Genomic DNA, 15,754 nt, shown 5'->3' with positions numbered 1-15,754 from the left:
ACTGAGCTCCCCGGGCGGGAGCGGGTCCGGTAACGGCGACCGTGGAGAACCGCTCGGCTGAGGGCGCCAGCTCAGACTGGGCAGCCCAGTCATCGCTCCTACTGCTGGGCCGCCTGCGCCTGGCTCACCGACCGCTCCCACTGCTGGTCTCGCCTCGCTCCGCGCAGCCCCAAGCTCGCCGGTCGCGTCTCCTGCCGCGCAGCCCTGCCCTCTGCCTGTGCAGCTCCCTCTGCGGAGAGGCCGTTTCCACCACTGGCGCCTGCTTTCAGGCCTCTTCCCTTGTGCAAAACAAGCGCAGACCCCCCGTGAGAGCCGCGCTGCCCGGCCTCCCACACGCAGACCCCCCGTGAGAGCCGCGCTGCCCGGCCTCCCACACGCAGCCCCCCTCGCGTGAGCCGCGCTGCCCGGCCTCCCACACGCAGACCCCCCGTGAGAGCCGCGCTGCCCGGCCTCCCACACGCAGCCCCCCCGCGTGAGCCGCGCTGCCCGGCCTCCCACACGCAGCCCCCCCCGCGTGAGCCGCGCTGCCCGGCCTCCCACACGCAGCCCCCCCCGCGTGAGCCGCGCTGCCCGGCCTCCCACACGCAGCCCCCCCCGCGTGAGCCGCGCTGCCCGGCCTCCCACACGCAGCCCCCCTCGCGTGAGCCGCGCTGCCCGGCCTCCCACACGCAGCCCCCCTCGCGTGAGCCGCGCTGCCCGGCCTCCCACACGCAAACCCCCCGCGTGAGCCGCGCTGCCCGGCCTCCCACACGCAAACCCCCCGCGTGAGCCGCGCTGCCCGGCCTCCCACACGCAAACCCCCCGCGTGAGCCGCGCTGCCCGGCCTCCCACACGCAGCCCCGGAACCAGGGCGCAGGGGCGGAACCAGCCGGGCCACGCGGGCAGGGACGGGCGGGGGCTGGAACCAGCCGGGCCACGCGGGCAGGGACGGGCGGGGGCCGGAACCAGCCGGGCCACGCGGGCAGCGACGGGCGGGGGCCGGAACCAGCCGGGCCACGCGGGCAGCGACGGGCGGGGGCCGGAACGAGCCAGGCCACGCGGGCAGCGACGGGCGGGGGCTGGAACCAGCCAGGCCACGCGGGCAGTGACGGGCGGGGGCTGGAACCAGCCGGGCCACGCGGGCAGGGACGGGCGGGGGCCGGAACCAGCCGGGCCACGCGGGCAGCGACGGGCGGGGGCCGGAACCAGCCGGGCCACGCGGGCAGCGACGGGCGGGGACCGGAACGAGCCAGGCCAGGCGGGCAGCGACGGGCGGGGGCTGGAACCAGCCAGGCCACGCGGGCAGTGACGGGCGGGGGCTGGAACCAGCCGGGCCACGCGGGCAGGGACGGGCGGGGGCCGGAACCAGCCGGGCCACGCGGGCAGGGACGGGCGGGGGCCGGAACCAGCCGGGCCACGCGGGCAGGGACGGGCGGGGGCTGGAACCAGCCAGGCCACGCGGGCAGGGACGGGCGGGGGCTGGAACCAGCCGGGCCACGCGGGCAGGGACGGGCGGGGGCTGGAACAAGCCAGGCCACGCGGGCAGCGACGGGCGGGGGCTGGAACCAGCCGGGCCACGCGGGCAGCGACGGGCGGGGGCTGGAACAAGCCAGGCCACGCGGGCAGTGACGGGCGGGGGCCGGAACCAGCCAGGCCACGCGGGCAGGGACGGGCGGGGGCTGGAACCAGCCGGGCCACGCGGGCAGGGACGGGCGGGGGCTGGAACAAGCCAGGCCACGCGGGCAGCGACGGGCGGGGGCTGGAACCAGCCGGGCCACGCGGGCAGCGACGGGCGGGGGCCGGAACGAGCCGGGCCACGCGGGCAGGGACGGGCGGGGGCCGGAACCAGCCAGGCCACGCGGGCAGCGACGGGCGGGGGCCGGAACCAGCCGGGCCCTGCGGGCAGCGACGGGCGGGGGCCGGAACCAGCCGGGCCACGCGGGCAGCGACGGGCGGGGGCCGGAACCAGCCGGGCCCTGCGGGCAGCGACGGGCGGGGGCCGGAACCAGCCGGGCCACGCGGGCAGGGACGGGCGGGGGCTGGAACCAGCCGAGCCACGCGGGCAGGGACGGGCGGGGGCTGGAACAAGCCAGGCCACGCGGGCAGCGACGGGCGGGGGCTGGAACCAGCCAGGCCACGCGGGCAGGGACGGGCGGGGGCTGGAACCAGCCGGGCCACGCAGGCAGGGACGGGCGGGGGCTGGAACAAGCCAGGCCACGCGGGCAGCGACGGGCGGGGGCCGGAACCAGCCAGGCCACGCGGGCAGCGACGGGCGGGGGCCGGAACCAGCCGGGCCACGCGGGCAGCGACGGGCGGGGGCTGGAACCAGCCGGGCCACGCGGGCAGGGACGGGCGGGGGCTGGAACGAGCCGGGCCACGCGGGCAGGGACGGGCGGGGGCCGGAACCAGCCGGGCCACGCGGGCAGGGACGGGCGGGGGCTGGAACCAGCCGGGCCACGCGGGCAGGGACGGGCGGGGGCTGGAACCAGCCGGGCCACGCGGGCAGGGACGGGCGGGGGCTGGAACCAGCCGGGCCACGCGGGCAGGGACGGGCGGGGGCTGGAACAAGCCAGGCCACGCGGGCAGCGACGGGCGGGGGCCGGAACCAGCCAGGCCACGCGGGCAGCGACGGGCGGGGGCTGGAACCAGCCAGGCCACGCGGGCAGGGACGGGCGGGGGCCGGAACGAGCCGGGCCACGCGGGCAGGGACGGGCGGGGGCCGGAACCAGCCGGGCCACGCGGGCAGGGACGGGCGGGGGCCGGAACCAGCCGGGCCACGCGGGCAGGGACGGGCGGGGGCCGGAACCAGCCGGGCCACGCGGGCAGGGACGGGCGGGGGCTGGAACCAGCCGGGCCACGCGGGCAGGGACGGGCGGGGGCCGGAACAAGCCGGGCCACGCAGGCAGGGACGGGCGGGGGCTGGAACCAGCCGGGCCACGCGGGCAGGGACGGGCGGGGGCTGGAACAAGCCAGGCCACGCGGGCAGCGACGGGCGGGGGCCGGAACCAGCCAGGCCACGCGGGCAGCGACGGGCGGGGGCTGGAACCAGCCGGGCCACGCGGGCAGGGACGGGCGGGGGCCGGAACGAGCCGGGCCACGCGGGCAGGGACGGGCGGGGGCCGGAACCAGCCGGGCCACGCGGGCAGGGACGGGCGGGGGCCGGAACCAGCCGGGCCACGCGGGCAGGGACGGGTGGGGGCCGGAACCAGCCGGGCCACGCGGGCAGCGACGGGCGGGGGCTGGAACCAGCCAGGCCACGCGGGCAGGGACGGGCGGGGGCTGGAACGAGCCGGGCCACGCGGGCAGGGACGGGCGGGGGCCGGAACCAGCCGGGCCACGCGGGCAGGGACGGGCGGGGGCTGGAACCAGCCGGGCCACGCGGGCAGGGACGGGCGGGGGCTGGAACCAGCCGGGCCACGCGGGCAGGGACGGGCGGGGGCTGGAACAAGCCAGGCCACGCGGGCAGCGACGGGCGGGGGCCGGAACCAGCCAGGCCACGCGGGCAGCGACGGGCGGGGGCTGGAACCAGCCAGGCCACGCGGGCAGGGACGGGCGGGGGCCGGAACGAGCCGGGCCACGCGGGCAGGGACGGGCGGGGGCCGGAACCAGCCGGGCCACGCGGGCAGGGACGGGCGGGGGCCGGAACCAGCCGGGCCACGCGGGCAGGGACGGGCGGGGGCCGGAACCAGCCGGGCCACGCGGGCAGGGACGGGCGGGGGCTGGAACCAGCCGGGCCACGCGGGCAGGGACGGGCGGGGGCCGGAACAAGCCGGGCCACGCAGGCAGGGACGGGCGGGGGCCGGAACCAGCCGGGCCCTGCGGGCAGCGACGGGCGGGGGCCGGAACCAGCCAGGCCACGCGGGCAGCGACGGGCGGGGGCTGGAACCAGCCGGGCCACGCGGGCGGCGACGGGCGGGGGCCGGAACCAGCCGGGCCACGCGGGCAGGGACGGGCGGGGGCTGGAACAAGCCAGGCCACGCGGGCAGCGACGGGCGGGGGCCGGAATGAGCCGGGCCACGCGGGCAGGGACGGGCGGGGGCTGGAACAAGCCAGGCCACGCGGGCAGCGACGGGCGGGGGACGGAACGAGCCAGGCCACGCGGGCAGCGACGGGCGGGGGCCGGAACCAGCCAGGCCACGCGGGCAGCGACGGGCGGGGGCTGGAACCAGCCGGGCCACGCGGGCAGGGACGGGCGGGGGCTGGAACAAGCCAGGCCACGCGGGCAGCGACGGGCGGGGGCCGGAACCAGCCGGGCCCTGCGGGCAGCGACGGGCGGGGGCCGGAACCGCCTGGGCCTCTCCCGCCCCAGGGAGTCAGCAGGTCTCCACAGAACGGTTGATTTGCCCGGAAGCCAGTCTCGGCCCCACTGTGCTGTCCCGGCCATTGCCCCCATTGGCAGGCCTGGCAGCAGCGGAGCCAGGGACCATGGGCACTGGGCCCAGCGCTGCTGAGAGCCCCCCGGGCAGCTGTCCTGGACTACACATGCCCTACGTGGCTGCCAAGCTGCACGGCCGAGCTGGGGCGCTGCAGCCGGAGGGGCCTTGCTGGAGTGGTGCCGGGTCACCCCAGTGGCTGGAGCCCCCTGGCAGGACTGGCGATGCGGGGACGCCGCTGCAGGAGCGGGGCAGGAAGCAGACAGACAAGGGGGCCTGCAGGTCTGGGGGGAGCTGAGACATCCCTGGCCCCACAGCCCAGCCCCCCGGGCACAGGAGAGGTGCGGGCAGCTCCAGCCAGCACAGCGAGCCGAGGGCAGCCTGCCACGAGCTTGGCCATCCAGAAGAGCAGCTCCCTGCCCTACGCCCGGCCTGCCGCTGCCAGCACAGGGCTCCCACCCCATGGTCCCAACCCCAGCTCCACACACAAGGCAGGGGGCAGAGCCTGCCACCATCCCCCCCCCCCATGGCGAGGCCCCTCCAGGCTCTTCCTCTCACGGCCCAGCTGAAGCCAGCTGCCCCCACAGGGGCCAGGGGCTCAGGCAGACAGCGCATGGGAAAGCTGCCCCCTGCCCCGATCACATGGGCAGCAGATGGCACCCAGCAGCCCACGAGCCCCGTGGCACTAGTCCCAGCCCGTGCGGGGGACCAGGGACAACCTGCCCCCGACCTCCACTTGGCCCCCAGGCTGAGCAGCAGCCCTTAGCACTGGGGAGGGGCTGCAGCCCTTCTGCTCCCAGCCTAGCTTCCTGAGGGGGGCTGCCCCACGGGAGCCACGGCAGCTAGAGCCTACCCCTGCGCAGGAATTAGCCCAGAGCGGCCTGCAGGGGGCGCTGCGCTCACACCTTGGACCAGGCAGCCTGCACTGGTCACCGCACTGCCCGGCCCTACCCGGGGAAGCAGGGATCGGGCCCTAAAACACACCCGCTCCACCCCTGGCCATTCAGGGGCCGGCAGGTAAGGAAGCTCCCCCAGCACCCTCCTCTGCGCAGCCAGACGCCGGCAGCCACCAAAAGTCTCCTCCTCTGTCAGCCAGAGCACTCTCTCGGCGGGCGGGAGCCGGGAGCCGGCTGCGGCTGGGGCGGCTGAACAGCAGGCAGGTGGGGGAGGCCGGATGCATTGATCCAAGAGCACTGGACACAGGCAGGGTATGGCTGGCGCACACAGCGATCCCTCTGAGCACACCTCCCTGGCCTGGCTGGGGCAGCTGGGCCGCACTGGGATTCCCAGGGGCAGGGGCACCGGGCCGAGGGCTGCGCCAGCCCTGCCCGTGTGGCTCCCAGCAGCCCTGCTCACATGCTCTGTCTCAACAGGAGGCGCCGGCTGGGTCGCTGGTGCCGCCCCGTCTGCCCGACGCAGGTGGGGAGGGAGCAAGGCCTGCCGGGCGGTTCCAGAGCCATGCGGCCCGCAGGCCCTGTGCGCACACACCCAGCCGCTGGGAAGCCTGGGGCTGTGTAAGCCGTCGGCAGTGAGAACGGATGGATGCTACAGCGAAAGGGTTGGATTCCACTTAAATACAAGACGTGGCCGCAGACAGGCCAGGCAGCGCCAGCTCCGACTGGGGTGAGCACGCTGCCGGGAAGGGACGGACAGCGGGATGCACAGCGCTGGCAGCGTTAGAGCCTCGTCGCAGAGAGAAAGAAGGTGAGCGCTGTGACTAGATGGACCTTCTGTCCCATGCTGCAGGTGCGTACAGGTGTTTGTGCCAATGAGACACAGAACGGTTTAGGAGGGAGACACGTGAAGGCCACCGCACGCCCAGCTGGTCAGAGGAGGAGCCGGAGACTCAGACGCACTAAGCGGAAGCCTCCGGAGATGCAGACTGCCGGGCCAGACTGAGGACCCCTGAAGTCAGCGGCAAGCCCCCCTTGCTAGGGAACCGCTAACGACTTCCACCGGAACGACAACGCCCAGGAGGGCTCGTCAGCATACGGACGTCGGACGACTGCAAGAACAACCTCCAGACAAACATGGCACAGAACCACTGGTCCTGATGCCGAGGGACTGATTAAGGTCTGACAAGGCAACATGCAGAGACCTGCACGGAAGGCAAACCCTAGAAAGCACGGAGCGCCTCGTACGGATCCTCGGCTTCCCGTCCTGCCAAGAGGAGCAGCAGTCCAGACCAACACGCGCCCGGCTCCTTCCTCCCACCCAACCTACCTACCAGGCCAAGGGGTTGGGCCGAGCAACAGACTGGTAACTGCTCCGTCACCAGGGCGCGTGCGTGTGCCTGGGGGTGGGCATGTGCATGTGTGTGGGGGGCGTGTGTGTGCATGTGTGTGGGGGGCGTGTGCGTGCGCGGACCTGGGGGTAGGCATGTGCATGTGTGTGGGGGGCGTGTGTGTGCATGTGTGTGGGGGGCGTGTGCGTGCGTGGGCCTGGAGGTGGGCATGTGCATGGGGGGCGTGTGCGTGCGTGGACCTGGGGGTAGGCATGTGCATGTGTGTGGGGGCGTGTGCCTGGGGGTGGGCATGTGCATGTGTGGGACGTGTGTGCATGTGCCTGGGGGTGGGCATGTGCATGCGTGGGGCGTGTGTGCATGTGCCTGGGGGTGGGCATGTGCATGGGGGGCGTGTGCGTGGGCATGTGCATGTGTGTGGGGGCGTGTGCCTGGGGGTGGGCGTGTGCATGCGTGGGGCGTGTGCGCGTGTGTGGGGGCGGGCGTGTGTAATGCACACTCTGCTGTGCTCTATTGTCAATAAATGGGGCGTGGTGCCTTGTCCCCTGGAGAAGGTCCCGTGTGCGTCCTGTAAGCGTCCCGGCTGGGCGTGGAGACGGCCGGCCTGGGGGTGGGTGCAGCCTGAACGTCCCTCCGGAGCCGTGGCCCAAGCTGCTCCGGGCGGCGCCTGCCTCGGTGGAGGCCGCTCTCAGGCGTCCTGGGGAAAAGCCAACAGAGCAGGGTAGGCCCAGGCTGGCTGGGAACCCGGCGCATGCGGGCAGGGCAGGTTGGCAGGTGGGCAGCGCCCCCTGCTGGCTCGCAGGAGGAAAGCACAGAGCTGCAGCATCCCAGGAGCAGCAGGTGCACCCCACGCCCACAGCCCGGGCACGGCAGCGAGAGGGGCGCTCCATGGGGCAGGCAGCCCCCTGCCCGGACGCAGCAGCGAGGGGGACGCTCCGTGGGGCAGGCAGCCCCCTGCCGGGCGCAGCAGCGAGGGGGGTGCTCCGTGGGGCAGGCAGCCCTCTGCCCGGGCGCAGCAGCGAGGGGGACGCTCCGTGGGGCAGGCAGCCCCCTGCCGGGCACGGCAGCGAGAGGGGCGCTCCATGGGGCAGGCAGCCCTCTGCCCGGGCGCAGCAGCGAGAGGGGCGCTCCGTGGGGCAGGCAGCCCTCTGCCCGGGCGCAGCAGCGAGGGGGGTGCTCCGTGGGGCAGGCAGCCCCCTGCCCGGACGCAGCAGCGAGGGGGACGCTCCGTGGGGCAGGCAGCCCCCTGCCCGGACGCAGCAGTGAGAGGGGCGCTCCGTGGGGCAGGCAGCCCCCTGCCCGGACGCAGCAGCGAGAGGGGCGCTCCGTGGGGCAGGCAGCCCCCTGCCCGGACGCAGCAGCGAGGGGGACGCTCCGTGGGGCAGGCAGCCCCCTGCCCGGACGCAGCAGCGAGAGGGACGCTCCGTGGGGCAGGCAGCCCCCTGCCCGGACGCAGCAGCGAGAGGGGCGCTCCGTGGGGCAGGCAGCCCCCTGCCCGGACGCAGCAGCGAGGGGGACGCTCCGTGGGGCAGGCAGCCCCCTGCCGGGCGCAGCAGCGAGGGGGATGCTCCGTGGGGCAGGCAGCCCCCTGCCCGGGCGCAGCAGCGAGGGGGATGCTCCGTGGGGCAGGCAGCCCCCTGCCCGGGCGCAGCAGCGAGGGGGACGCTCCGTGGGGCAGGCAGCCCCCTGCCCGGGCGCAGCAGCGAGGGGGATGCTCCGTGGGGCAGGCAGCCCCCTGCCCGGGCGCAGCAGCGAGGGGGATGCTCCGTGGGGCAGGCAGCCCCCTGCCGGGCGCAGCAGCGAGGGGGATGCTCCGTGGGGCAGGCAGCCCCCTGCCCGGGCGCAGCAGCGAGGGGGATGCTCCGTGGGGCAGGCAGCCCCCTGCCCGGGCGCAGCAGCGAGGGGGATGCTCCGTGAGGCAGGCAGCCCCCTGCCGGGCGCAGCAGCGAGGGGGACGCTCCGTGGGGCAGGCAGCCCCCTGCCGGGCGCAGCAGCGAGGGGGACGCTCCGTGGGGCAGGCAGCCCCCTGCCGGGCGCAGCAGCGAGGGGGACGCTCCGTGGGGCAGGCAGCCCCCTGCCGGGCGCAGCAGCGAGGGGGACGCTCCGTGGGGCAGGCAGCCCCCTGCCGGGCGCAGCAGCGAGGGGGACGCTCCGTGGGGCAGGCAGCCCCCTGCCGGGCGCAGCAGCGAGGGGGACGCTCCGTGGGGCAGGCAGCCCCCTGCCGGGCGCAGCAGCGAGGGGGACGCTCCGTGGGGCAGGCAGCCCCCTGCCGGGCGCAGCAGCGAGGGGGACGCTCCGTGGGGCAGGCAGCCCCCTGCCGGGCGCAGCAGCGAGGGGGACGCTCCGTGGGGCAGGCAGCCCCCTGCCGGGCGCAGCAGCGAGAGGGGCGCTCCGTGGGGCAGGCAGCCCCCTGCCGGGCGCAGCAGCGAGGGGGACGCTCCGTGGGGCAGGCAGCCCCCTGCCGGGCGCAGCAGCGAGGGGGATGCTCCGTGGGGCAGGCAGCCCCCTGCCCGGGCGCAGCAGCGAGGGGGATGCTCCGTGGGGCAGGCAGCCCCCTGCCGGGCGCAGCAGCGAGGGGGACGCTCCGTGGGGCAGGCAGCCCCCTGCCGGGCGCAGCAGCGAGGGGGACGCTCCGTGGGGCAGGCAGCCCCCTGCCGGGCGCAGCAGCGAGGGGGACGCTCCGTGGGGCAGGCAGCCCCCTGCCGGGCGCAGCAGCGAGGGGGATGCTCCGTGGGGCAGGCAGCCCCCTGCCGGGCGCAGCAGCGAGGGGGATGCTCCGTGGGGCAGGCAGCCCCCTGCCGGGCGCAGCAGCGAGGGGGATGCTCCGTGGGGCAGGCAGCCCCCTGCCGGGCGCAGCAGCGAGGGGGATGCTCCGTGGGGCAGGCAGCCCCCTGCCGGGCGCAGCAGCGAGGGGGACGCTCCGTGGGGCAGGCAGCCCCCTGCCGGGAGCAGACGCCAGGGTGGGTCACTGTTCGGTCCGCGCTCTCCCACACCCCTGGGGGCCCCTGGGCCCTGCTGTGATCCCGCAGGGCCACTCCCACGCTCGTGACGTCCCCGCCCCTCGCAAGCTGAGCAGCCGCTGCAGAGGGGCCAGCTCAGCCCCACGGCTGGCTCCCTCCTTTGCCCGGGACGCAGGGGAGCAGAGCCCTGGGCGTGCACTGGAGGAAGGAGCCGAGTCGGGCGGCCTGGCACAGGGTGGACCCCCCCCCACAGGCAGCCCCCGCGAGGCGCGCTAGCTCCTCCGTGCTCCCAGGAGAGCTGCCCGGCCGTCTCCCCAGGGCACAGCCAGGCCCACAAGCCCAGCCTAGAGGCACTTGCCAGCGGTGACTCTCTGGGAAGGGGGGGGGGGTTCCACCTACCCATTCGTCCTCCTCTGCGCCGTCCCCCTGCCCCCTGGGCTCAGGGCCGGGCCCCCCTTGGGCCCGGTGAGCCAGGACGTGCTCTGTCCAGGAAGCCCCCGCCTGTCCGTCCCCGACGACGTGGCAGTGGGTCACTGTGCCGGCCTGCAGCTTGGCTAGAGAGACTGAGAGGGAGACAGGAGCTGGGGGCAGGCCTGGCACCTCCACCACGGAAACGGAACCTGCTCCAGCTCCCTCCGCCGGGAAGCCAGCAGGGAAGCAGCAACAGCAGCAGCAACCCCGGCTCTGGGCCGGACGCGCCGAGGACACGGGCCGGTGCCATGGAATTGTAGATCCGGCAGGGCCCTCGAGAGGCACCAAGTCCAGTCCCTGCCCTCACGGAAGGACCAAGCACCAGCTAGATCAGCCCTGCCAGGTGAGCGTCCAACCGGCTCTGGAATGTCCCCAGGGATGGAGACTCCACAGCCCCCCGGGCAACTTATCCCAGCGATTGACCCCCCAACAGGCAGGGAGTTTTCCCTAATGTCCAACTGCGACGTAGTGGGGGGTAACTTGCTAGGGCTGTGGCGACCTCTGCTGGCTGTGACAGGAGTCATTATGCAAAGGGGGCTCCAAACCTGTCTGACCAGCCACCCCCCAGGGAGAGGAGCAAAGGAAGGGGGATGCTGCCCTGGCTGGGGGCAGGGCTGGAGGGGAGTGAGTTAGTTTCTGTCTGGGAGCCTGGAGGAAGCAGCCTCAGCAACAGGCTGGGGGGTTTAGAAGCCGAGACCCCCCCCCCATCTCAAGGGGGGCTGAGGCATCCTAGGCCTGCCCTGGAACCTGGTGACATCTGTGCTGGGCTGTATCCTGAAGAGGCAATAAACTCCCTGTTCTACTGGCTGGGGGAGTCTGTTTGTGCCATTTCGGGGGTGCAGGAGGCGGGGGACCCCAACGCATCGTCACACCAACCTCAACCTCCCTGGCTGCAGTTTAAGCCCCTTGCTCCTCGTCCTGTCCTCAGAGGCCAAGGAGAACAATTTCCCCCCCTCCTCCCTGTGACACCCTTTTAGATACTTGAAAACTGCTCTCATGGCCCCTCTCAGTCTTCTCTTTTCCAAACTAAACAAGCCCAATTCCTTCAGTCTTCCCTTATAGCTCATGTTCTCTAGACCTTTCATCATTCTTGTCGCTCTTCTCTGGACCCTCTCCAATTTCTCCTCATCTTTCCTGAAATGCGGTGCCCAGAACTGGACACAAGACTCCAACTGAGACCTGAGCAGCGCAGACTCTTGCTCACAACACTGCTGTCAATGCAGCCCAGAATCAGGTTTGCTTTTTTTGCAACAGTGTCACTTGACTCATATTGGGCTTGTGGGCCACTCTGACCCCTTGATCCCTTTCTGCAGGACTCCTCCCCAGTCACTCCCCAGCCTGCGTGTGTGAAACTCAGACTCCCAGGGCTGGCAGAGACCTCAGGAGTCATCGCATCTAGACCCTGCCCAAAGCAGGACGAACCCCAACCCCAACTCAATCAACCCAGCCAGGGCTGTGGCAAGCCGGGACTTAAACTCCTCTAGGGACGGAGATTCCATCCCCTCCCCAGGGAACCCAGCCCAGCGCTTCCCACTCACCTAGGGAAAGTGTTTTTCCTAATATCCAACTGACTGTTCCTTCCTAAGTGGAGCACTTTGCATTTTTCCTGATTAAACTTCATCCTATTGACCTCAGACCACTTCTCCAGTTTGTCCAGATCAGTTTGAATTCTGACCCGTCCTCCAGAGCAGTCGCAACCCCTCCCAGCTGGGGATCATCTGCAAACTTAATAAGCGTCCTCTCTATGCCCATGTCTAAATCGTTGATGAAGATATTGAACAGAGCCGGTCCCAAAACAGAGCCCTGCGGACCCCACTTGTTCTGCCCTTCCAGCAGGATTGTGAACCGCTAATAACTACTCTCTGAGAATGGCTAGCATGCCAGTTATGCAGCCATCTTATAGTAGCCCCGTCTAGGTTGTATTTGCCTAGTTTATTGAGAAGGGGGTCATGCATCAAATGCCTTACTACAGTCGAGGTAAAGCACGTCCACCGCTTCTCCCTTAGCCACAAGGCTCATTGTCCTCTCTCAGACAGCTATCGGATTGCTTTGATGTGATTTGTTCTTTACCTATCACCTTATTTTCTTCCAGATGTTTGCAGACAGATTCCTTAAGTATTTGCTCCATTAGCTTCCCTGACACAGAAGTTAAACTGACTGGTCTGTAGTTTCCTGGGTTGTTCTTGTTTCCCTTTTTATAGACGGGCATGAGATTTGCCCTTTTCCAATCTTCTGAAATCTCTCCCAACTTCCATGAATTTTCAAAGATGATCGCTAAAGGCTCAGCCACCTCCTCTATCAGCTCCTTGAGTATTCTAGGTGCATTTCATCAGGCCTGGTGACTTGCAGACATCTCACTTTTGTAAGTGATTTTTAACTTGTTCTTTTATTTTAACTTCTACACCTACCCCCTTTCCACTAACATTCTCCATGTTAGGCATCCCGCCACCCTGACGAAAACCGAAACGAAGAAGTCATTAAGCACCCCTGCCATGTCCAGGTTTCCTGTTGTTGTTTCTCCCTCCTCACTGAGCAATGGGCCCACCCTGTCCTTGCTCTTCCTCTTGCTCCTAATATACTTGTAGAACATCTTGTTACCTTTTACCCCGGCTAGATTTAGCTCGTTTTGTGCCTTTGCCTGTCTAATCTTCCCCCGACATACCTGTATTATTTGCTTATATTCGTCCTTTGTCATTTGACCTAGTTTCCAGTTTTTATACGACTCCTTTTTGATTTTTAGATTGTATAAAATCTCCCGGTTGATCCAAGGTGGTCTCCGGCCAGACTTTCTATCCTTCCTATGCAGTAGAATAGTTTGCTTTTGAGCTCTTAATAATGTCTCTTTAAAAAACTGCCAATTCTCTTCAGTTGTTTTTCCCTCTTAGTCTTGCTTTCCAGGGACCTTACCTACCAGCTCTGAGTTTACTAAAATCTGCCTTCCTGAAATCCACTGTCTCTGTTTTGCTGTTCTCCCTTGATTCATTACAATCATGAACTCTATGAATTCGTGGTCATCTTCTCCCAAGCTGCCTTCCACTTTCAAATTCTCAACCAGTTCCTCCCTATTTGTTAAACTCAAACCTAGAACAGCTTCCCCCGTAGCTTCTGAAATAAAAAACTGTCTCCAATGCAGACCAAGAACATATTGGACAGTCTGTGCCCCGCTGTGTTAGCTTCCCAACAGATGTCTGGATAGTTGAAGTCCCCCATCACCACCCACTCCTGCGCTCTGGATGATTTTGTGAGTTGATTAAAAAAAGCCTCCTCTACTTCTCCTACCTGGGCAGATGGTCTGTAGCAGCCCCCTAGCATGACTTCACTCTTGGTTTTTACCCCTGGTAACCTAACCCAGAGACTGTCAACAAGTCTGTCCCCTACGTCCCTCTCCACCTCAGTCCAAGTGCAATCATCTTTACTACGCAAGGTAACACCTCCTCCTGCCTCGTCTTCCTGAGCAAGCTGTAGCTTTAGCTGTATTCCCTGGGCACAGGAGCCCTGGCTGCTGGGTAAGCTGGGCCAGGACACGCGCCGGTGCGACTACATCTTCTCTGGTCACTGAGGGCCTGGGCTGGGGCTACAGTGACACCACCAGGCCAGGGCTGCAGCTCCTCAGTCCTGGTTAATTCCAGGCAGGAGGCAGCTGGGGGGGGGGTGCCTCGGAGCCAAGAGCAATACCCCAGTGCCCCTCCGGGGAGCAGGTGCAGCACAAAGGGGCCACTCACGTATGAAGGGGCTGTCACCCCGGGTCTTCAGCCGGATCTCTGTCCCCAGCTCCAGCTCCAGCGCCTCCAGCTCCGCCTCCGGCAGCCAGAAGGCCACGGCCTGGCTGGGGGTGTGGCGCTCGGTCACACTCAGCAGCTCTGGCTTATTCAGCAGCCCTTTCAGCTCCTCGGGGGACAGCCGGTCCGGGTCGCCTCTGGCCTCCACTCCTGCCGCATGCAAAGGCCAGGCCAGCGTCAGGGCACAGCCGGCACGGAGCCCGAGCCCTCTCGGCCCAGGGCAAGGGGGGACCCCACCAGGGGAGGGGCACAAGGGACGCCGAGGAGTCTGAATCCCCGGCGGGGGCGCCGATTCTGGTCCCTGGGCCCAAGCAGCCTGACTCCAAGCTCCCTGGACCACACGTGCCCTGAGCACAGAGCCCTGGCCCGGAGCAGGATGAGCGAGGGACTCAAACCCAGGGCCCTTCACCTCCCCCAGCCCAGCTCCGAGGTGAGCGCTGGGAAAGCAGCCGCTCTCAGGCAGGGTGCCGGCGGGAAGGCCCCCGAGCCTTCCCCGTCTCAGGGCGAGGACGGGAACCCGGAGCCAGGGGGGCACGGGGCTGGGCTCCTCGGATACCTACTGAAGGAGGACAGGAGGAAGCCGGTGTTCACCTTCCTGCTGTCGCTGCCGTTGGGCTCCCTCTCGTTTCCCTGGGCGTCGAACCGGCGGCGCTGGGCCCGGCTGGGCCGGACGTAGAGCACGGAGCATCGCTCCTGCAGAGGCACCGGGTCAGCAGCTGCCCAGCCTTGCCCGGGCTGCAGCCCCCAGCGCCCAGCCAACAGAGCCCCCCATAGCCGCCGGGACCCGCTCCTGGCAGCACCAGGCCATCCCAGGAGGGGCCGAGTGCAGGGAGAGGCTTCGTCCGGAAGGCAGCCAGTACTGCGCCCTCCTCCCTCGGGCACCTGCACCAGCAAGGAAAGCACCTTCCCAGCCTGCACCAGGCTTCGGCTGGACTGCCAGATGCCACACCCCTAAAGCAGGACCCCAGAGCCCAAGGGGAGGCGTCAGGAAAACCAGATGAGCAGAAAGAGGGATAGACAGATGCCTACACAGCACTAGTTCAGAGAGGAGCACGGCCCAGGGGCTCTGCTCCTACATCTGCCAGTGACTCCCTGCGTGGCCACAGGAGTCAATGCCCAGCTCCGTGCCTCAGTTTCCCCTGCTGCGACACGGCGATGATCCTAACACAGCTGTGGGAAATGGCAGTGGCAGCAGGAGGCCCTCCCAGGCCTGGCTCTGCAGCTGCCCTCTCCGTACAGGGTGTGGGCCTCTCTCTCCATGCCCCTGGCCCTCGGTACCTACCCTGGGCCTCCCCTACCCCACGGGAAGCCTGGGATTACGGAATTTGGACAAGGCACCTCGCTCACCTTCCCGCCGTCAATATCCTCGATGAGATGACGAGAGAGGTCTACCAGCTCTCCCTCCACTATCACGCCACGCCCGCTGCAGGGGGAGGGAAAGAGACAATCAGAGACAGCGAGTGCCCCCAGGACAGCCATCTAGCGCCACAGCCAGAGCCTTCTGACACCAAAGCCCCCCCGCCGGCTGGGCAGACATTTCTCCTGAGCCCAGCTGCCGCCGGGATGTGGCCCAAGGACTGAGGGCGCCTGCAGCCTGCGTCCCAGTCAGCATCACAACAGGGGCTGTCCTCGGCCTTCAACAGAAAACTTACCCCCCCCCCCCCCCGCCAGAATTTGCCCACTCGCGCCCTGCAGCAGGGAGTGCCGCAGGTTACCCACCGCGCATTTCAGCCACGTGCTTCCTAGCCCCTGCCCTGCCCACGCCGGCAACCACCGGCTCTTCCAGCCCGGCCCTGGGGGAGCAGCCGCGGAACGGAGCGAACCTCTGCAGGGCGGGCGGCTCCCAGCGCCCGGGCAGCCGCTCCCTGTGCACCGGCCCGCGGGCCGCGCCCGGCCCGCTCATGGAGCCGGCTGCTGGGCTGGCGCGGAGCGGGGGGCGGGGCTACCGGG

At 69.6% G+C, this 15,754-nt stretch overlaps 1 protein-coding gene across 3 annotated transcripts; it reads right to left on the bottom strand.

Annotated features, from left to right (window-relative positions):
- Window positions 1–6,385: 6,385 nt before the first annotated feature.
- On the bottom strand, window positions 6,386–15,754 carry ARPIN (actin related protein 2/3 complex inhibitor). Of its 3 annotated transcripts, none has more exons than XM_075918028.1 (6): window positions 15,628–15,754; window positions 15,152–15,227; window positions 14,365–14,497; window positions 13,748–13,954; window positions 9,954–10,117; window positions 6,386–7,291 (listed from the first exon to the last, which is right to left on the bottom strand). In XM_075918028.1, exons 1-6 carry the CDS (start codon window positions 15,705–15,707, stop codon window positions 7,283–7,285), a joined length of 669 nt encoding a protein of 222 aa, XP_075774143.1. In that variant the 5' UTR covers window positions 15,708–15,754; the 3' UTR covers window positions 6,386–7,282. The 3 variants fall into 3 exon arrangements, with proteins under 3 accessions (XP_075774143.1, XP_075774144.1, XP_075774145.1); XM_075918029.1 differs by having other exon boundaries at window positions 14,396–14,497; window positions 15,628–15,691; XM_075918030.1 differs by having other exon boundaries at window positions 14,396–14,497; window positions 15,524–15,654.

This window comes from Pelodiscus sinensis, unplaced genomic scaffold, assembly GCF_049634645.1.
Source record: "Pelodiscus sinensis isolate JC-2024 unplaced genomic scaffold, ASM4963464v1 ctg130, whole genome shotgun sequence".
Taxonomy (NCBI): domain Eukaryota; kingdom Metazoa; phylum Chordata; order Testudines; family Trionychidae; genus Pelodiscus; species Pelodiscus sinensis.
Note: the sequence above shows the minus strand (reverse complement) of the source record. Positions and strands in the feature narration are given on the sequence as shown.